General features: G+C 38.0%; 1 protein-coding gene across 1 annotated transcript in view; it reads left to right on the forward strand.

Moving 5' to 3' along the window:
- The window catches only part of NXPH2 (neurexophilin 2), a 119,899-nt gene extending 101,785 nt beyond the window's left edge, over positions 1-18,114 (forward strand). Inside the window, exon 2 of the mRNA XM_003133263.6 lies at positions 15,639-18,114. Within this exon, the coding sequence (XP_003133311.2) occupies positions 15,639-16,382 (744 nt within the window). The 3' untranslated portion in view covers positions 16,383-18,114. The remainder of the gene's footprint in view (positions 1-15,638) is intronic.
- The last annotated feature ends 4,807 nt before the right edge of the window (positions 18,115-22,921 follow it).

Raw genomic sequence — 22,921 nt, forward strand, 5'->3', positions numbered from 1 at the left:
CAAGCAATATGTATTGGTTTTTTAATTAAATAGGTTTTCATAGTGTGGAAGATGTCACTGATCTTATAAAACATTCTTATATTGGATCATAAAGTAGCACCTTTATGTAGGATCCTATAAAAATTCCCAGTAGGCATGAACTTTTACATTTAAGGGAACTATCATACTTATGTCTATCTAAAACCATTTGAAAAGTTATTTTGAATTAATAAATGTCATGTTTGGTGAAAGATCTAACCAATAAATGCTAACTAACACTTTTGAGCTAAAAAAAAAAATCGACCAATTGTGGATATTAACCACGTCTACAGAATACCTAGTATTTGTATGTAGAGGTTGAATACTGAGTATTAGAGCCTACCCAAGTTGATACTTTAACCATCAGAGGCAGTATGTGCCAATTGCTAGATTAATCATCCCTGAAGATTGAAACAGCAAATGGTTTTTGATGGCAAAATACAAAGCCATATACAGTGCACCTTTCCTAACCCCAGTCTCCTGTCCCATCCACTCCCTTCCTAGCCACATTTCCTTCTCCGGCATTGAAACTCTGCCTAAACTGTTGTAAAAATAAATTATCTGCCACTTCTACTTTTCCTTTCACTGATCCTCTGTTGCAACTTTTCTTTTTAAATGCCAAATTTAGGGGTCAAGACAGATGCCTATTGTCTCTCCCAGGCCATTGTATGTCGGAAGTATTTATATGTTCCTATCATGCAAAGCTCTCCTCTTTCATTGCAAACTTGAATGGAGGGTCTAAGGACAGTTGTGAAAACAGTCAGTGGCACTTACCATGCTAAGTCACTTATTCCTTAACAGTGAAAGGACTGTTTCTGTCTATTAGAAACAGTATTTTGCAAAACTTGTGTTGAATGAGATAGCACTCAAATTCCCACTGTGGTGCAGCAGGTTGGGGATCTGGTGCTGTCTCTGTGGCAGCATGGGTTTGATCCCCAAACAGGGAACTTAACGTGTGCTGCAGATGCAGCCAAATGAAGTGGGGGGAGGTTTTGCACTCTGACCCTGTTTTACTTGGGAAGTATGGCCGTAGTCTAGCATCTAGCAGCCCCCTACCACAAGGCATTAATATTTACCTCTTGTCTGTTCATCATTTGTTAAAGAACCCCTTTTATGCAGCTTGCTAATACAAAATGAAATCTAAGTTTTCTTTCACAACATTTATTTTTATTGAAGTATAGTTGTTTTACTCTGTTGTATTAGTTTCAAGGGTACAGCAAAATGATTCAGTTTTATATATATATATTTATATATATATGCCACATATATGTGTATATATGTGTGTGTGTGTGTGTGTGTGTGTGTGTGTGTGTATTCTTTTTCTGATTCTTTTCCCTTATAGGTTATTAGAAAATACTGAGGATCGTGCACTGTGCTGTACAGTACGTCTTTGTTAGTTATCTATTTTATATATAGCAGCATGTATATGTTAATCCCAAACTCCGAATTTATCCCTCCCCCACACCTTCCCCTTTGGTAACCATAAGTTTTTTTCGTATGTCTGTGGGTCTGTTTCTGTTTTGTATATAAGATCATCTGTATCATTATTATTAGAGTCCACATATAAGCAATATTATATGATATTTGTCTTTGTCTGGTTTACTTCACTTAGAATCACACTGTTTCTTTTAAATGTTTACAGAAATTATGGTATGTGTGTGTTTATACACGTGATATTTCTGTGTGTCAGAATGTGTGTGTGTGTGTGTGAGAAATTTTGCAGAGGTTGTGTCATTGATTTTCCAAATTACTGTCATCAAGATAAAATAAGCATTGCCATATTTAACCTTAGCAATAAAACTACTGCCAAGTGTTGCAATCTAGCTTTTTGGCTCTTACTGCTAAGATTTCTGTCTTCACATTTCTGTTTCCTGTTAGTTCCTGTATCAATTTAGAAAAATGGAAAGGGTAGCTATTAAAAGATATCTGGGAGGTAAAATGAATTTGCTACCCTCAGCAGAAAGGATGTCCATTGTTTAGCTTTCTTCTCCTAAGCAATCATTTGTTTTTCAGTTTGCAAAATGAATTTTGAAACAATGCCACATTATGCCACCAAATATTAATAGGTACAATTAATATATTGATATATGTTTGATTCTGTCATCCTTCATTCCCTTTATATCATTCTTCTTTTAATCTTCTGTGACAGTTCTGTAATGGAGCCCTAGAAATATGACTTAAGGGCAAACCATGCCACTAATCATCAGAATAGCATTGTGTGTTGTCCAGCAGATACGTGTTCTTTTGTCAACAGAGATGATATTCTACAAAATGTCTACCCAAAGAAAATGCTTTTTGAGATTTGTTTACAAGCAAAAAATTTAATGGGATACTAAGTTCAATCATAACAGGGTTTTTTTTCCCTGCCTGCTGAGCAGGTCATTGTTTTAGCTGCAGGATACAGGACAGGATTATCAAAGCAATCCAATTATATATCTATATCTATATAGATATAGATACACACATATACAGAACATATATATGTTGTATATATATATACAACATAAATTAAGCCTTAGACCGCTTTTCATTATTGGCTCGTTAATTCTTCAGCTGTAGTAGGATCTATAGACCATATCTTCATTGTATAACAGTGGTCATTTTGGGGGTTCTTGGCTTAAACTAATACCCCCATGAAATAATTAACGGCTAGCTATCCAGATTCCACCATGAATAACCTTGTAAACAGATCTATTAAACAAACTAGTTACTCTTCTAAACTGGCACTTAGCAATGATTCTCACTGTGAAAAAACATTAATAAATGCTTCTAGAATATCCAAGGGGGACAAGTCAGCTTCCTTTAAAAAATATTTGTACTGATCTGTATCAATTTATCTCTAGTAGCATATGCCAGTCCCGTTATCAAGGAAAAGCCAACCCTCCCAGATTGGTGTAAATTCACGAGGTTGGAGAATTCAGATCATTCTGCCTGATCCTGGAAGTGATTTTTTTTTTCTTTGATGGAAAGAAGACTACATATTTTTGATGTATTATAAAAATAGTTACAGGTATGGCCTACCTTATTAGTGATAGGTCATCTATTTATTCTATGCCTGGTACATTATTTCTATTATGACAAGTATTTCACAGAAATCCAGGGTAGGCTATAAACATTTTATATTCAGTGTAAACACTAAAAACTGAAAATATCCTCTTGAGGTATGGATGCCTCTTCCATACTTCTTCCTATGATTACAGGAAAAAATTTGGTTGTTGTGTGTTTTACCTTTCATTATTTAGAGCTTAAGTTGTTGGGAAAATTCATAGACATTAGACAGATTTGTTGTCTATTAGCATATTTTAACACACCTATAAACATAAAGACAAACCTACATTATTTCAGAATATTGTTATTTACCCGGAGCATACTTGGTTCATTATCAAGCAGCATTAGTATATATTGAATAATTACATAGGATAATAGAAAAGTGTTATACCATAATTATGGCAAAGGTCTGACTGTCCCAGAACCCAAGGATGTATATTATAACCTTCAACAGGGAGTTCGCTGGTGACTTAGCAGATTAAGGATGCAGCCATTGTCACTTCTGTGGCTTGGGCCACTGCTGTAGTATGGGTTTGATCCCTGGCTCGGGGACTTTTGCATGCCTCAGGTGCAACCAAAAAAAAACCGAAAAACCTTCAATAGCTTTTTTGGAGGTTTAAGGGTGAAATACAAGCCCTGCTAAGGTTGCTGCCCCCAAGCACAAGCACTCCAAGTCAGGAACTTAGCACTGACTGAAACTTGGAGCCTATTTCAGATTCTCTTCCATTATAGGTTATTACAAGCTATTGAATATAGTTAAAGTGGAAGTGGAGAGAAGCGGATGTGTAATTTCAATCATAATATGAATAAGTTCTGAGGATCTAATGGATGTCATGGTGACTATAATTGATAATACTGTATTATTGGATTGAAATGTACTAAGAACACTTTCCTTTTGGGGGGTATAATCCTATTTTATTAACACTTAAACTTTCACTGACAATGCTGGCCATGCCTTATGCTCAGATTCTTGAAATAAAGACAGTTGGACAGAGCTTTAAGGGTGCAGTGTGAAACACAGCGTAATATACTAACAAAATGTAAGGGGTAGTATAACTCCACCTCTGTACACAAGTATAGGGACAAGCACTTCCATGGAAAGAAAAGCTCAAGACTGAACAGAGAGGTCCTTGGTTGCTGACAGAATCTCCCCTTGACTTCAGACTTGAGACAAACCAAGGAGTCTGTCAGTTTACAAAAATCACTGACGTTCAGAAAAAACAGTAACAGGATGGATTGGAAAGAGCCGATTCAAGATTGTGAGGGCCAGTCTGAAATGAGCCAGATTAGCTGGAGGCTGTTGCAACTCAAGTCCAGGATCTGTAGATAGAATGGTTAGTGCATTCTTCAGAAATTGCTGGTTTCCAACCACATTCCTAAGATGCTTTTCCCAGAGTAAGAACCCTTTCTTAAGGGTTCTCACCATTCCCCCCAAAAAAGTAACTATGTAAGGGGATCAATGGATTAATTAAATTGCTTGATGATGGGACTCCATTCCCAATGCAAAATATATAAAATCATCAGGTTGTACACTTTAAATATATTACAATTTTATTTGTCATGTATACCTCAATAAAGCTGGATGAGGAAAAAAATGAGTGTTTCACTAGGAAAAATAAAACTGTTGTCTTATAATGTTATCATACTCTCATTATAATTATTAACAAATCAATATACTATTTGGAACAAGAAAAAAAAAGAATGTAAATACCAAGATCGACTCATTTTCTTGTCACTAACTCATTCATTTTCAGCTATCAATTAATATATCTTGGATTTCACCTCTTTCATCAGAATAAAGATATTATTTACTCAGTCTTATTCACTCCTTGTCCTATTGCCTCCCCTGTCTAGGACTAGTGCTCCCTGCTTGTTATATATATCTACCTATAGCTAGCTAGCTAGCTAGCTATCTACATATTTCTAGGCCCTTATGACAACTATAAATCAGTGGGATGTTATTTATGATTATTTATGTAATTTTCTTTTCCCTGCTCGTCTGTAAATCGCATGAAGGCAGGCACTGCATCTGCCCTGTTCAGCAATGTGTCCCCTGTGCCCAAAGCACAGATGTTGCACCTGGAAGACATTGATAGATACATCAGTGATTAAAAATGAACACATGCAAAAGATACATGAACCCAGTGTTTACTGCAGCACTATTTACAATAGCCAAGACATGGAGGCAAAGTAAGTGTCCATCAATAGAGGAATGGATAAAGATGTGGTACAGGAGTTCCCTTTGTGGCTCAGCAGGTTAAGGACCCAATTCATCTCTGTGAGGGTGTGGGTTTGATCCCTGGCCTCCCTCAGTGGGTTAAGGATCCAGCATTGCCACAAGCTGTGGTGTAGGTCACAGGTGCAGCTTGGATCTGGTGTTACCATGGCTGTGGCATAGGCCAAAGCTGCAGCTACAATTTGATCCTTGGTCTGGAAACTTTTGTATGCTGCAGATGCAGCTATAAAAAAGAAAAAAAAATTTAAAAGAAGCTATGGTACGTATATTCAATGGACTATTAATCAACCATTAAAAAGAATGAAATATAAACAATGAGATCCTACTGAATAGCACAAAGAACTATATTCAATGTCCTATGATAAACCATAATGGAAAAGAATATTTTAAAAAGAGTGTATATGTATATATGTATAACAATCACTTTGCCGTATAGCAGGAATTAACACAACATTCTAAGTCAATTATACTTCAATGAAAAAAAAAATAGAATTACCGTATGATCCAACAATCTTACTCCTGGGCATCTATCCAGAGAAAACCATAATTCAGAAAGATACTTGCACTCCAGTATTCACTGCAACACTGTTTACAATAGCCAAGACGTGGAAGCAGACTAAATGTCCATTGACAGAAGAATGAATAAAGAAGATGTGGTACATATATCCAGTGGAACACTACCCAGCCAGAAAAACTGAAATAATGCCATTTGCAGCAACATGGGTGGACCTAGAGATTATCATACTAAGTGAAGTAAGTCAGAGAAAGACAAATATCATATATCATTTATATGTAGAATCTAAAATATGACACAAGTGAACTTATTTACGAAACAGAAACATACCCACAGACATAGAAATCATACCTGTGGTTACCAAAGAGGAAAAGTGGGGGGAGGGATAAATTGGGAGCTTGGGGTTAACAGGTACACACACTACTATGTATAAAATAGATAAACAACAAGGACCTACTGCATAGCACAGAGAACTATATTCAATACCTTGTATTAACCTATAATGGAAGAGAATCAGAAAAAGAATATGTGTGTGTGCATATGAATCACTTTTCTGTAACCTGAAACTCTCACAGTATTGGAAATCAACTGTAATTCAGTTTAAAAAAATAAAAGAAAAAATGAACACATAGTTTTGTGACCAAGGCTCTGGGCCTCCTCGTTCTCCCAGGACCTCAGAACTCACCTCCTACCAAGTATTCCTGCACGTAGACGCACCTTGCTCTAACTCACTTCCTACCTCACAGCCTCTTTCAACTCCTTAAAATGCAACTCCAGCCTTTCCATGTCACCATTTTACTTTTGAGAAGACCAGGCTGAGGGAGGGCAGGTGGCTTGCACAGGATGATAGGACCCTAAGTGACAGTGCCAGATTGCTGTTCCAGGGTTCCTGACTCCTTCACTCCTTCCAGCAAATCAGAGCATTACTGTTCCCATCTCTTGCTTTTTCCTGCTTTGGTTTTTCTATTCAAGTTCATTGCCCCTGTGTCTTTCATTCATTCCTTCACCGTTAGGATGATCTTTCTGCCTGGATAAATTTGGCCACTAGAGGATGTGCCAACCAATTTTTTTATGCAATGCACAGAGTTGACTGGGACACTCCACCCTTTCTCAGTCCAATACTTTGCAAGTGCTGTGTGGGAGCACAGGAGCACTCATAGGATTGCAAGCCAAGGTAAAAGTCACTGAAACCATAAACTTAACTACTCCTGCAAAAATCAAGTCATATTTTTGTGAGAACATTTCTTTCTTTTTTAATTTGCTTTTCAGGGCCACACTCGCGGCATATGGAGGTTCCCAGGCTAGGGGTCAAATCAGAGCCGTAGGGCTGCTGGCCACAGCCACAGCCACAGCCATGCAGGATCCAAGCTAAATCTGAGATCTACACCGCAGCTCACAGCAACGCCAGATCTTTAACCCATTGAGCAAGGCCAGAGATCAAACCTGCGACCTCAAGGATGCTAGTCAGATTTGTTAACCACTGAGCCATGACGGGAACTCTGAGCACATTTCTAAACTGTTTGAGGTTTCCCACTTTCTTAAACAAGGTGTGTAAAGGTCATCCAGTTTCTTCTTGCTTCAGTCAGGAAAGAACTGTGTTTCAAGGCAGCGATCTTGAGAGCTAAGCTTCACCTGCTTAGGAAATTAAAGCATCTCCTTCTCCCCTGGCACCAGGTTAAGTGAAGAATCGAGAGGCGCTAAATAAACGTATCTGTTAAAATTGTTGGCAATGGCTGGTGCTGATATTTCATCCACTGGTGTTTCTTTAAACAAGAAAAATACCACCTATAAGGATTGTGGTAAGATAGAGCTACCTGGACTGATAATGTGAAACCTAGAAGCTCACAGTTTTAAATGCCTTCACTTCCTTTCCATTATTCCTGGGTGTAGATGAACCTTCTCCCACATTCCCACAGTTCAGGACCCATCCCAACATGCAGCTGCAGGGAAGAAGCAGACTATCCCAATGATGGACATTTAGAAGATGGTTATCCCATAATTATGGCAAAGGTCTAACTGTCCCAGATCCCAAGGGAAACAAGTAGGGCTCATGGTTCCACATCACCCAGCCTACTGTGAAGGGAGAACACTGATTTGTGAGGCTTGTTTTCCTTCGCTCCATTTCCCTTAGTAAACAGATAAACCTGCGAAGAAAGTCCCATCTCAAGGTTGATATTAACTCACTGGATCTACAGTGTTAAGTCCAGGGGACTGACTCCAAAATTGAGAAGAGGGACGGGACATTTGACTCTAACACATGAAGGAGGATTGTTTGACTCTATGTAAGATATTTATAGACTAGGCTCCTCTCTATTGAACTAGCAAGTATCAAAATGCCCCCCCCTTTTTTATGGGGGGATGTGTCTTTTTGTCTTTTCTAAGGCCGCACCTGTGGCATATGGAGGTTCCCAGGGTAGGGGTCTAATCGAAGCTGTAGCCACCGGCCTACGCCACAGCCACAGCAATGCCAGACTGAGCCTCATCTGTGACCTACCCCACAGCTCACGGATCCTTAACCCACTGAGCAAGGCCAGGAATTGAACCTGAAACCTCATGGTTCATAGTTGGATTTGTTAACCACTGAGCCACGACAGGAACTCCAAAATGGGCTCCATTTTTTATAAATATTAAATAAAAATAAAATGACATTGATGATGTCAGACACGTATATAACACATAATAGTGACAGAATAATTTATATAGTGTGTGATTTCCTAAACAACTCAGGTTATTTTAAATAATTTGGTGATGGGGTAGAGGGTTATAAATTGAAATGCTTGGTCATTCCAGACTTTTAAAAGAATCAATCTGAAACCAAGTGCCACTGAATTAAATACAAATTAAACTAAGCTTATGATAACAAAAATGTACAAGCCTTGTGAGAATTCTGAAAGCAAAACTTAAAAAAAAAAAAAGCTTCTCTACCTAAGCCATAAGATTAACATCAATGGTGATTATGATTAAGTCATGTTGCTATAATGTACCCTTGAGATGGTGATGAAAATGGCATCTTACAAGTGTTCCTCCTCCCCAAAGCCCAGTCTAATCACAAGAAAAACATCAGACAAACTCAATTTGAAAGACATTCTACAAAATGCCTAACCAGTGCTCCTTGAAACATTCAAGGTCATCAGAAACAAGGAATAACCAAGAAACTGTCACAGTCAGGACAGGCCTAAAAATTCGTGATGACTAAATATAACGTGAGAGCCCAGTTGGGGTCCTAGGGCAGATAAAGAACATTAAGGAAAACTAAGGAAATCTGAGTAAAGTATGTACTTCAGTTAATAATAGTGTATAAATATTGGCTGATTGTTTGTGACTAGTGAAATATAATATAAGATGTATTGGAAACTGGGTATGGGTTATATTGTAACTCTTTGTACCACACAACTTTTCTGTAAACTAACAGTATTCTAAAATAAAATGTTTAACAGATATAGTTGAAAAAAGATCTTCTGATATAGTATTTGCAGAGGAAGATGCTTTTTAGTTTATAAATTATTTCCATATTCGTGACAGTTCTCACATCTGCTACTATAAAATTCATTGCAGCTTCTCTGCCTCTTGGGAAAAAATGCATTTAATTATCAGTGAAATTCAACTCCAGCTTGTTATGATGAATGATTTGAACCTGTCAGCTCTTTTCCCCCTAAAAACAAAAGAATTGAAATGAAATACAGTCTTCTTCCACTTCCTTCCTTCCACCTGCTTCATTTAATTGATGAAGGTTTGAGCTTTTATTAATCTTTTCAAGCTACTCTGTAAGATGCAGAAAAAGCTAATATGATATCATTGTATCTTGCTAATGTGTGTGCTTTGTGAAATTGATACACCCTGCCAAGACATAAATTACTTAAGCTTTGATAAATGTGTTGAAATCAGGGAATGTTCAAACAGATAAAGCAGAGCAATTTCTCTTTTTCTCCCTTTTTTAAACTCCGTTTTTGTGCACGTGGTTAAATGTTTTTGCATTATTATTGTAATATGATGGGATGAAAGACAGCAGTGGTACTAATATTAGCATAGAGAGCTGCAGCAATACAGCAGTGATGGGGGGTACAGCCTTGTGTTTGGCAGGTAACACCTAACAACCTTGGACAGAGTGGTTTGCCAACAGGTTGAGAGCCAGCCCTCATCCAGAATGCTGTTATCATTGAAATTGTCTATACAGGACCAAGGGTGCCTGCCAGACACTTGGTACTTTCAGATCCTTTGCTGACTCATTTGGAAGGTTGAGATCAAAGATTCCCAAACACATTTTGTTAGCAAATTTAGAGCTCATCTGTGCCTGTGACCTGGGTATGACTCAAATGCCAGGGAGACTGGAAATATGAGGAAGCCTTTGATTGATGGCTTGGGGTTGAGAAGGTTGGTTTCTACTCAGTCATTAATTGATCGTGTGGCCCTGAACAAGTTGCTTGATTAACCACTGCTCTGCTTCCTGGAGGCCTGAGCATCCATATAATCCTTTGAAGACAATTTTTGAATAGGAGGCGGGGGACTATCCATTGGACCACACCATGGCCAGCAATCACTGAAGGCCTTTTGCCAAAGATTGGCCTCAGTCATTTCCATCCATTCTTTGATTTAGTCCTTACAATCAACCGGCAGAGGAGGTAGAGATGAGAAAATTGGGGCTCATGTCAAACATGTAAGTGAAGAGGTGATGAGGTCATCGAGCACCAAATCCTAGGCTTTCTCCACCTAGGAGAAAGGATATGGAGGATCCTTCCCACAGAGAGGATATGGATGAGTGTAGGGCAGGGCTGTGGTTCATCCAAATCTCAGTCATCCCTGATTAGGTCTTTTGAGACTAAGCATGAGCCTTGGGGACTTAGGTCATGCAACTGTCCATTTAGACTTGTGTAGGAAAGGGTGCATTCTCAGCAGTGATGGATGCTTTTTAAGAAAATATTCCAGGGAGAAGGCTGAAAAAGTTACACCAAAGGAAGAAGAAGTTTGCAGAGAAGATACAACTGTCAGCTTTTTAAGACGACTAGAAATATATTTACCCTTTTAATTATATACTTCTACCAATACATCATTTCCAATAGCTTTTTGAAATTTGGGTTTAGATTTGGAAATCAGCACTTATAAAAACTGTCTATATATTTTAGACTAATAAACTGATGAAGTTATAAACAGCTTTCCTCAACTTGTTCAATGTTGTTGTCAAAGCAAGTTACAAATATGATGGTCCAAGACAAAGCCAAAAAATTAAAAGATGCATAGTCCATTTTTTTTACCTAAGGAACTATCAGTGGTTTTCTCTGGAACAGAGAACCATTGCATACTTAATAGCTCAATATTATTGTCTTTATATAGGCCAGCCTTAAAATCAGAGGCTTCTTTTGCATATTTGAACCTGAAGAGTCTTGTGTTAGAGTATATTTTTTAGGAATCAAATTTCATTTTAAATTCTTATATGGAGAATTTTTTCTGAAGAATCGAAAAGCCTTTTTTTAATATAATGATTTTTATTTTTTCCATTATAGCTGGTTTACAGTGTTCTGTTGATTTTCTACTATACAGCATGGTGACCCAGTTACACATACATGTATACATTCTTTTTTCTCACATTATCATGCTCCATCACAAGTGACTAGACATAGTTCCCAGTGCTATACAGCAGGATCTCATTGCTTCTAAAAGCAAATAACCACATCTTATTTACCTGTACACTAAGCTTGGATTTTTATACTTTCTTAGAGTAAGTCACATATGTTTGGGTCAAGTTGCTACAAAAGTTACTAGAAAGAAAATCTTCAAGTTTATTTTTAAGACAGTAAATTACTTTTTGAGGAATTATTATTGAGTAATCTCAGAAGCATCACATCAAAAGTCCTAGAGGCAAGAGAAGGATCTCCTAATGTCTAGCACATAATGGCACACATCATGTATCCTAAAATGCACCAATAGCAGTTAACTTAAGACTCAACATGGTTGCAAACTTATCTTTGAACAGTGGATTCAACATTTATAGGTTTTCTTGGCGTTGCGTCGTGGTGCAGTAGTTAACAAATCCGACTAGGAACTATGAGGTTGCGCGTTCGTTCCCTGGCCTTGCTCTGTGGGTTAAGGATCCGGCGTTGCCGTGAGCTGTGGTGTAGGTTGCACACGCGGCTCAGATCCTGAGTTGCTATGGCTCTGGCATAGGCTGGTGGCTATAGCTCCGATTCGACCCCTAGCCTGGGAACCTCCATGTGCCGCGGGAGCAGCTCAAGAAAAGGCAAAAAGACAAAAAAATATATTTTTTTTCTTTTTTTCTTTTCTCTTTTCTTTTTTTTTCTTTTTTTTTTTTTTTTTTTTTTTTTTTTTTTTCATGTCTGCACCTGCCTCATTTGGAAGTTCCCAGGCTAGAGGTTGAATTGGAGCTACACCTGCTGGCCCACACGACAGCAATGCTGGATCATTAACCCACTGAGAGAGGCCAGGGATTGAACCCACATCCTCACAGACACTATGTGGGATTCTTAACTGGATGGTGAGAACTCCTTTGGCTTTCAATAACAGCAAAGAAAAGAGAAAATCGGACAAAGCAATAAATCAGGAAAAACGAGCCAGGCAGAAATAAACTCAGGAAAATTTGTGATGTGAAGCAAACATTTTTGTTTAAAAAGCATATTGCTCCTACTAGCAGAGTGTTGTCATTCTTATGAGCAAAAAAAAAAATATTTTTGAATGGCAAATGGGTCAGTATTGTGCTAATAAATTATGAATCTGGAGTCTGGAGTAAGAATTGGGATTATTTTTGAAAAAACAAGCTAAAAGGAGAAAATGACGGAAAAGATTTACCCTGTGAGAAGGAGGCAGGAAGGTAAAAGTGAGAGAAGAAGCTAGGAATTTATACAAATAGAGATTAGGAAGTGGGGTGAAGTTCTTATATACCAGAAATTCTCAGAAACGGTAGGTGTGACTGTCAGAATGACTAAGCAAGGGGCCTCTCATGAAATATTGAAAACAGTGAAAAGTAGATGATATCAAGAACCATAATCACAGAGAAGAGAAATTAGGCTTTGAACAGGGGTTTCTTATCCGCCCATGGTCCTTGACCCTCTCCCTGGAGGTTCTCTCCCAGGACAAGTCACTTGCACCAGGTTACATCCATTTTCAGGAAACTCAAGTCATATCTGGGGCCAGTGCTGACCTCCGTGGGCTGACCTACCAATTGATCTAAATGCACTTTTGTGCACATAATAATTGAGTGTTCAAAGTCAGAAAGCTAGTTACAATATCAGAAATAACCAGAATATTTTGAGCCAGAAATCCTGATTAAATATCCCTCTTTTCCTGGTGAATATGCCAGCCTTTCAACACCAGGAGAGAGAGAAAGAGGTACCTACTCAGGATGTGTCAGACCCTAAGAAGAGAGAGTAGGGATTTAGGTTTTCAAAACTGTAAGAACGTGCAGCATATTGGTTTGCCCTTCTGCCAAACCTCAGTAACTTGAGTAAAGAGACAGGAATTTTTTTAAATACAAAACATGAGGGAAAGCCTTTAGGAAATTAATCAAAGAGATCAATATATATTGTATGTCCCCTCCCCAACAAAGCAAAAACAAAAAAAGAAAAACCCACACATACATTTAAGTCTTTGCAGTCCTACCCTTAAGTGTTTGGGGACAAGGTATAGGTGAAATCGCTTTTCACAAAACTCTTTTAGAACTTAAACTTTTATGAATATATAAAATATAACCTCTGTTATGAATATATAAAATTGAATATATAAAATTATAACCATGTTATTAAACTCTACCATATAGTCAGGTGCAGTATTTATAATCCAAGCTATGTCTTCTTTTTTTTCCAAAACTGGATTGAATGTAATAATTTTTGTAATAATTTGAGACTGTTTTTGCCAGGTGCTTTGCCCAGTTTGAAAGGGTTGTGGAAACAGTACATAAACACAGCCCCACTTCTTTCTCATCCTTTTCATCATGCTGACAGTTTTCCAGAGAATCATTACCAAAGTGGTTTGTGCCATTAGAGATAAGAGGCTATCTGCGTTTCCACTACAAACCTCTATTTTCCAGACTTTATAACTCATCCATAAATATTCATTCCAGGCAACTGTTTCATATATTATGATTCTGTCCCTCAAAATCCATTTTTGACTTAACTAAATGATTTTTAGAAATCATGAGGGCTCTCACACTACAAAAAAGAGTAAAAAGAAAAATCAAATGCAAATAAAGGGCTATGCTTCAGTGGGTATGATTTGAACCAAAATATTATGGGACTCATAAAACACAGGCATATAGCTCTTTCTTAGCAATCCTATCTTTCAGGGTATTATTTAGTTGTAGTAAAATTTATATACCAACAATTAGTCTATTAATTAATTTTAAATATACATTTGCAACCTATTTCTTTCTATAAAGGCAACTACATTTGAAATTATATTTTTAACATTTTGTAGAACTTTCTACTACTATAATAATACTAACTTTTTATAATAGAAATAGTACTTTTTGTTACAGAATTTACAGTGGAATTATATGAGAAGTTATGAAATTATATGACTTAAGCTTTTAAATATAATGCTCTTAATATCTACAAATATATTTGAGTCTTATCAATATCTTATATTCAGATCGTTTCTAGCTCCAAGGTAGAAACCTCAGTATTCTAGAGTTGTCTTCTACCTAAAAGAAAAGACCTTACTAGAGTTCCTGTTGTGGCTCAGCTGAAACGAATCTGACTAGTATCCATGAGGACATAAGTTCAATCCCTGGGCTCACTCAGTGGGTCAGGGATTCAGTGTTGCTGTGAGGTGAGCTGTGGTGGAGGTTGCAGTGGCTGTGGTGTAGGCCAGTAGCTACAGTTCCAATTCGACCCCTAGCCTGGGAACCTCCATAACCAAGTGTGGCCCTAAAAAAATTAAAAAAAGAAAAGAAGACCTTACAAATTGAATGTTTTTAACAAACAAGAGACCAAAATATACCATTTTCCCCACTCTGGCAGGATAGAAATGTAAAGGTTAGGGAACAGAGAGTAAAAACCACATCAACCCATTAAAATGAATACATTATCTCTCAGTATCCCTGGGGGGTTGGTTTCAGGATGCTCTGGGATTCCAAAATCCAAGTATGTTCAAGTTCCTTATACAAAATGGTTTCATGTTTGCATATAACCTACACACATCCTCTCATATACTTTAAATTATTGCTAGACTACTTGTAATACCTAATACAATGTAATGCCCTTTAAATAGTTGCCAGAGCCTGACAAATTCAAATTTTGCTTTTGAACTTCCTGAGTGTTTCTTTTTATATATATTTTCAATCCAGGGTTGGCTGAATCTGCCAGATTCAGAACCTGTGGTTACAAAGGGCCAGGTTCTCTCTTCCTAATCTCATCCTTTCCATTTTTGTACTCACAGGCTTAATGTTGTCTGAACTAAATGATTGCCTTGTTATACTGTGGAGCCCTGCTAAGTGTGTGAAATGCTCCTTAGCAAGAACTGAAATAAGGAGTTCCCGTTGTGGCACAGTGGAAACAAATCTGACTAGGAACTGTGAGGTTTTGAGTTCGATCCCTGGCCTCACTCAGTGGGTTAAGGATCTGGCGTTGCCGTGATCTGTGGTGTAGATTGCAGACACAGCTCAGATCTGGCGTTGCTGTGGCTCTGGCGTAGGCCAGTGGCTACAGCTCCGATTAGACCCCTAGCCTGGGAACCTCCATGTGCCACGGGTGTGGTCCCCCCCAAAAAAAAAAGAATTGAAATAATATTACAAGAATCTCCCTGGTGCTTTGACTTTAGTAGGTGTGCCCTCCAAGCCTAACCTAAAGTGTATTTCTGTTTCTTCTTTTCAAACAGCTCTTTTGTGACAGTAAAAAGGTGGTGCATGCCACGGAGGGGCTGGATTGGGAAGACAGAGATGCTCCCGGGACCCTGGTGGGAAACGTGGTGCCCTCAAGGATCATCAATCCTCTGCGCCTGTTTGTTAAACAGTCTCCAGTGCCCAAGCCTGGACACTTGGCCTATGCGGACAGCATGGAAAACTTTTGGGATTGGCTGGCCAACATCACGGAGGTTCAGGAGCCATTGGCAAGAACTAAACGGAGGCCAATAGTGAAAACAGGAAAATTTAAGAAAATGTTTGGATGGGGCGACTTCCACTCCAACATTAAAACTGTCAAACTCAACCTCCTCATCACGGGGAAAATTGTTGACCATGGAAATGGAACCTTCAGTGTTTATTTCCGACATAATTCCACAGGCCTGGGCAACGTTTCCGTGAGTCTGGTACCCCCCTCCAAAGTGGTGGAATTTGAAGTTTCCCCACAGTCTACCTTGGAGACCAAGGAATCCAAATCTTTCAATTGTCGCATTGAGTATGAAAAAACAGATAGGGCGAAGAAGACTGCGCTGTGCAACTTTGACCCGTCCAAGATCTGCTACCAGGAGCAGACTCAGAGCCATGTTTCCTGGTTATGCTCCAAGCCCTTCAAGGTCATTTGCATCTACATTGCCTTTTACAGTGTTGACTATAAACTTGTGCAAAAGGTCTGTCCTGACTACAATTACCATAGCGAGACTCCATACTTATCTTCCGGCTGAATCTTTCCATTGGAAGGCAGGACAAATACACCATTCAATTAAAATGACCAAGAACTAAGCCCAGCTCTTCATGGTAAAGGATCCCTTTTGTTTCTGGCAGTGAACTTTCATTCCATATAAGGTTTTCAAATTTTAAAAAAGAACAAGAAACATCTTTAAATATGCAAGGTGTTTGTTTTGATCATCAGTACCTTAATCTAAAGAGTCAAACTGTATGAAGCCATCATTCTCATATAGGATGGCTAAGTCCACCAGAATATCACTGATTTTCTTAAAGAAATGAAGATGGTAGCAACATGTAACAGGAAAGAATCAACTTATGCATGTGATAAACATTGCTCTTAAAAGGAGCCCGCCTTTGAAATATGTTTTGGAAGGTTACCTTAAAAATAGCAGATTCAGTAAAGTAACTGAAAAAATTGTATTTGACAGATGAGTCACATTTCTGACATGGAATTCTATTTTTTATTGCTGTATTTTCTCCCACATCTGTGCTGTTACTTATGTGAGAGATGAAGGGGTAAAAGTTGTTTCAAAACTCATGCTTGAAGTTAGAGTGCCCCAGTGCAACTAAACACTTTATTATCTGAGCTAGAGTTGAGTGGAATGTGATCTGAACACTTGGCCCTGGGTTGATCACCATCCTTAGGATTCTCATCTGAGTGGTAATATTCATGCCTTAAGAAAGCAAATCTGGGTATAGTGTAAGTCAGTTCTACAATAATGACAATCAGGATGGTAGTAGACTGTTTTGCCAAATACAATGTTGTGAGATTGGCTAAAATCTCTTATATTCACCCTGTAACCTCCTTCTATTAATTTGGTAGTATGATTTTTATATATATGTGCAGAACAACACTGAAATTGAGAGAAAGTGATTATTTCCTAGACTGGAATGGGAAAGAAACTGGAAGTGGAAGGAGGAAATTGCAAGATGGTGTTTTCATTATTTCTAGCCTCTTAGATTAAGTTCCCCTTGGATTTAATTATTTAAAGTAGGAATCAGATTCTATGTGGAAATAAGAGTATGTTTAAACATTGCTGATTGTTACTAAGTGTCAATAACCAAGCTACGTGACTCACCAGGCCTTTGAAATGACTTCCAAAGAAATGTTGCTTCACAGTGGCATCCTCCTCACCTTCTCGGAGGCGGCCCTCCTGTGTCGGTGGATGGTCTCGGAAGTAGCGCAGAGGGAGAGTCCGGCTGACCTGTGAAAAGGGTTCTAGAACTTGTGAGACCCACGGAATAGTTACTCTTCTTTACAATAGACGTCAACTTTTTCTCCCTTCTTATCTGTAAAATATCAGTTAAAGCAGAATATTAAATTGAGAACTAAAGGAAGACCATTCCTAACGAACAAAAATGCTCTTACCATGTTGTTCCAAAAGCCAGCAGCTCTGGTCTCTATTTTGCATCTCCAATCCTTTCCTTTTCCTGGTGATATCTGCACAGTGTTTGGTTTCTGTCTTTTGTAAAAATTGTACTAGGCTTAATGTGTGATAGTACAGGCTTGACATTTCTGCTCTGAGTCCATCAGGTGCTTTTGTAATTTTGTGGTTGGTGTGAACTACTTCAAGACATCTTTTTATTTTCACCTAGAAACAATATTAAAATACTATTTATTGTAAAATATGTGGGAACCATATATGTATATACACTTAGAATTTTCTGTGTACAGAGAAAGTATGTGTACACATTTCTATGTAAATAAAAAGAATTTGCTAAATCTGTCACATGACTTTAGGGCTTTTTTTTAAACTGTTCTTGTTTCTTTTCCTCACTAAATGATGTTTTGTGTATGTGTATTATCAACTGAGCATTAAGATTTTCCATACATACATATTAAACAGAACAGCTAGGCTGTGGAGATTATAAAGTAGAGTGAAAGAATAGTTCGTCTAAGCCACTTGGCATGTAGCTTGGCATTTAGTAAGAACTCTGTAAATGGGAGCGGCCATTATGATTGTTACTGTTATTACAACGTGTAATTCGATGTAAAACTATCTGATATTCAAAAGTTGAGTGCTATAAACATTATATCCATGCAAAGAAAAAAAACTAATTTTGGTTTACAGGATTCTTAGATTTTAGCAGAGTTTGTGAAATTAAAAAAAAAAAAAAGTCCTCAGGCATAATTTTTAATTGGCGTAGAACATATGCACATATATTTTTTAGTCATAATTCCATTTCAAAGCCTACATAATTGTCAGTAATGGTACTTGGCACAATATAAATCAGATCCCATTTAAGCATGCATATGCACACATTTCCACAAAACCATTTTTGCCTTTGAGTACAGCAGTTGAGGTAAAAGGACATCCGTGTAAGCTAATTTATACTTAATCACAAATTGTTCAAGATGTAAAGGAACAGACCCTTTTAAATATGAAAATTAAAGGCAACAATATCATGTTGTGACTCAATTATACATCAATTTTTTAAAAAAATCTAATTTAATAAAAAAAAAAAACACTAGAAGAAAAGTAATCTTCAGGGAGATGTCGGGCATGTTCTCAGGATCTCGCTAGCCTGTCTGTTTACTAGAAAACAAACTAGTTTGAAGACCTTTGCATCCCTCGCCAGGAACAATCTTGATACTCATCACCCCACTGAATCAGAAAAGAGACCATATCTCCTGACGAGGAACAATGTGATGGTACCAGCCACAGGTTCTGTAAAATCTGCAGAAGGGAAATAAGAGGAAAAAAACCTGTGGACACCAGGCAGCACAGTAATCAGTAAAAAGAAAACAATTTTCTTTCTTCCTACTGCTTGGTACTTGGAATTACAACACAGACTCATTATGTAGAATAACAGAGCAGTAGTGAGTGTGGTTCTCTGAGCTGGTTACTCACAAGAGAACCCAATTCATATCACGTTACATTCTTTAATCTTTATGCAGCAATGCTGTTCCTCTTTATTCTATATGATCCAGATACTACCTGCTACATTTTAGGCACAATTGCTACATCTTAAACATTCCACAACTGGCTAATTCCATCTCCATTTAAAACATGATTCGGCTGGATTCGAGCTGCCATTATGGCTTCTACTCACAGTACAGTGGGCAGATCAGCAGTACTAACTGTAAGCTTGCTGGAAGGAAATACAGAATGGCAGGTCCTACCTCAGACACTGAATTGGAGTTTTCATCTTAATAAGATCTGCATGTGATGGGTATTTAAATGAAAGACTGAGATGCGCTTCCCTAGAAATTTTTTTTTGGGGGGCCATACCCTCAGCATATAGAGATTCCCAATCTATAGACATTCTGATTTAGTAAATTTGCTGTAGGAATTAAGAAACTACATCTTAAATAAGCTGGTTCAAATGGGCTTCTGACAATATTGAAAAAATTTCTGAAAGAACACATCCCTGAAAATTAATGGATTGATAACCAAATAAAGAAAAGCAATCCACCCAATATTAACAGAGAAAAGAGTAATCTTTCAGAGAGAGCGCAACCTACACTATCTTCCAGTTCAGCCCTCCCATTTGACAGACAAGTAAAACCAAGGCCCCATCAGAGCAAAGGATATGCCCAGTAATAAGTGGCAAAGCCAACTGAAGTACAAGTCTCCTGACTCCTGGTCTCCCATCCTGTGTTACAGAAGAAAGGTAAAATGAAGCAGATATTAAAAACAAAACAAAAATAATCACAGTGAATTTATAACAAGACATGATCCAGATGCCAAAAATCAACATGAAAATTGCTGGAAATGTCCCCTTTCCAGAATCTTCAGGATTATGATTTCTCTATGAACACAAATGTTTTAAAAACTGAAACTATAGAAAAATAAAGCCAGGAGTGGGCCATTATGTCCAAAGGTGAGAGTCGTGGGACATATTAGAGACATGACTGGCTAAGGCTTAACAGCAGGAGAGCACTACATTAGACAGACTTTTCAACCGATTATAACACCTGAGAATATATTTTCATAGGAATATGTAAATTGTATGGAATGCTTTAATTGCCCTAAAGGACCAATTTTACCTCATAAAGAATCAAATTAATTCACTGCCTGTAAAATAGAGGACCAAGCCACGCATTTTCACTTGCAGTAAAATTATAGTTAACCGAAAGTTAATTAATCAGAACTTTCAATGAATGGAAATTTCATGTCTCTAATTGAGAGACAAATCACAGGAAAACAAACTCACGTTAGAGTCTGTTTTCTTCATAAACATCTTGTAGAGGATATTCAAGGGTCATCTCACTTTCACCCCTTGTCCTACTCCATACCTCGAGGTCTGAAACCCTGAGGACTTTTTTTGTTCTGCTTCATTTTAGTTTTCCCTTTTTATCGTCCAACTCATATGATATGTACTATGTACTTGACCAATTTCTGCCACTTGATTTTTAAAAGCCTCTGGTGCAATATGGTGATTATTCAATCACCTATCTACCCAAGTAAGATGAGTTATCTTGCACCATTTCCAACATGAAGACATTGCTCCAGCTGAATGCAATAACTTAAAAGATAGAAACATTTTTGGAAATGATCTAGAGTAGGTTTTGTTTATCAGATAGAGAATTGGAGACCTGTTGAGGTTTGTTTAACAGTCTGGTTATTTTTACTGTTCTTCCTGCCCAGATAAAGCCTGTTTTCCTCTTCTTTATTCCTCCAAGTCACTGATGTTCCATATTGGTGATAGAGACTGGCAGCTGTCTGCCAGCATGGACCCTCCTTCTCCCGTGGCAGTGAAAAGGTCAGAGGTACAGCTGGCCAAAGACACTGTATGCCCCTGTCTCTCATGCCATGAAATGTGGCTTGATTGCAGCACTACACCAGTGGAATGTGAGAAGCAGGGATGTGTGCATCGTATTTAAAAGTACACTCATGGAGGTCCCGTCGTGGCACAGCGGAAACAACTAGGAACCATGAGGTTGCAGGTTCAATTCCCAGCCTCGCTCAGTGGGTTAAGGATCTGGCAATGCCGTGAGCTGTGGTGTAGGTCACAGACACGGTTTGGATCTGGTGTTGCTGTGGCTCCAGCATAGGCCGGCGGCAACAGCTCCAATTTGAACCCTAGCCTGGGAACCTCCATATGCTGTGGGTGTGGCCCTAAAATCACAAAAGACAAAAAAAATAAATAAAGTACACTCATGCTTCTCTGTGCTCTTTCATCTTTGCAAAAGAGCATCTTGGATAAATGCTCTGAAGGGCCTGAGATGCTGCATAGCCAAGGAGGCAAAACTGTCCATCTGAGTGTTAATTCAACCATGGAAGAGAGCCACCCACCACTCAGTTAACCAAAGGCCCGTCTTGGACTGCTGCATAAGAAATAAACATGAGAGTCCAGCTGGTTAATTCTAAGTATAAAAGTCTTCACTAAAAAAAAAAGAAAAAAGAAACATGAATATTATTATTATTACTATTATATATTTTTTTCTTTTTTAGGGCCCCACCTGAAGCATATGGAAGTTCCCAGACTAGGGGTCCAATCGGAGCTACAGCCACAGCAGTTCAGGATCTGAGCTGAGTTTGCGACCTACACCACAACTCATGGCAGTTCAGGATACTTAACCCATCGAGAGAGGCCAGGGATCAAACTCACATCCTCATGGATATTATTTGGGTTTGTTACCACTGAGCCACAACAGGAACTCCACAAATATTATTCTTTAAGTCACTAAATTATTAGGACAGATTTGTTACTGCACCTCAGCAGGAGCTAATTAATACAAACCTTAATGTTACATAAAACCTTGCTCCGTGTGCTCTGGCCCACTCTGATCTCCATCTATTAGAATTGCTTCTTTCAGTCTATGCTAGGCATTGCAGTAATAATTTCATACACACAACTTTTAGCTTGCCTTATTACTTATATTTCATTTACTTCATGTATTCTATTACCCCCCCCCAAAAGTAAGTTCACCAAAGACAGAGATCACTTGTTACATTTATTTGGAATGTCTCACAACCTCCAGATACAGCCATTGCATTTAAGTGAGATAGATAGATAGATGACAGATAGATAGATATCTGTCATTATCATTAAAAATAACATAAGGAGTTATATACTTAGTTGCAATATGTACAGTATGGTATAGCAATAAATATGCCATTGTATCATATATATATATGTATATAATATTTTTTGCTGGAATATAAAGACACTAAGAACATTTCCTGAGTAAATCATTTGGGAAATGGTATATGGCTCAATATGACCTCGAAAGTGGAATAACCCTAGGATTGTGTGAGCAATGGGATGCTCTCTACCTTCTCTCTTCCATTTTTTTCTTTATTTTTTTTAATGAAAGTATAGTTGATTTACAGTGTGTCTTCAATTTCTGTTGTACAACAAAGTGACCCAACCACCCATGGTTCTCTGTGCCTACCTTCTATCTTTCTTATCGTCCACACTGTGACAAATACGGGACCCATAGAATTATTCAGAGTTTATTAAACATAAAACAGTTTTACAGAACTTGTTGGGCCAAGGAGAAGTTACAAACCTTCATTAAGAGGATTAAGCTCAGATGCTACTCCCAGTAGGATCTGGGAAGCCAGCTCACTCTCAGAGCCCCTCT

Source organism: Sus scrofa, chromosome 15, assembly GCF_054392235.1.
Source record: "Sus scrofa isolate SSC_HxYL_T2T_F1_AM1 chromosome 15, Sscrofa_HxYL_maternal_Yorkshire_Landrace_v2.0, whole genome shotgun sequence".
Taxonomy (NCBI): domain Eukaryota; kingdom Metazoa; phylum Chordata; class Mammalia; order Artiodactyla; family Suidae; genus Sus; species Sus scrofa.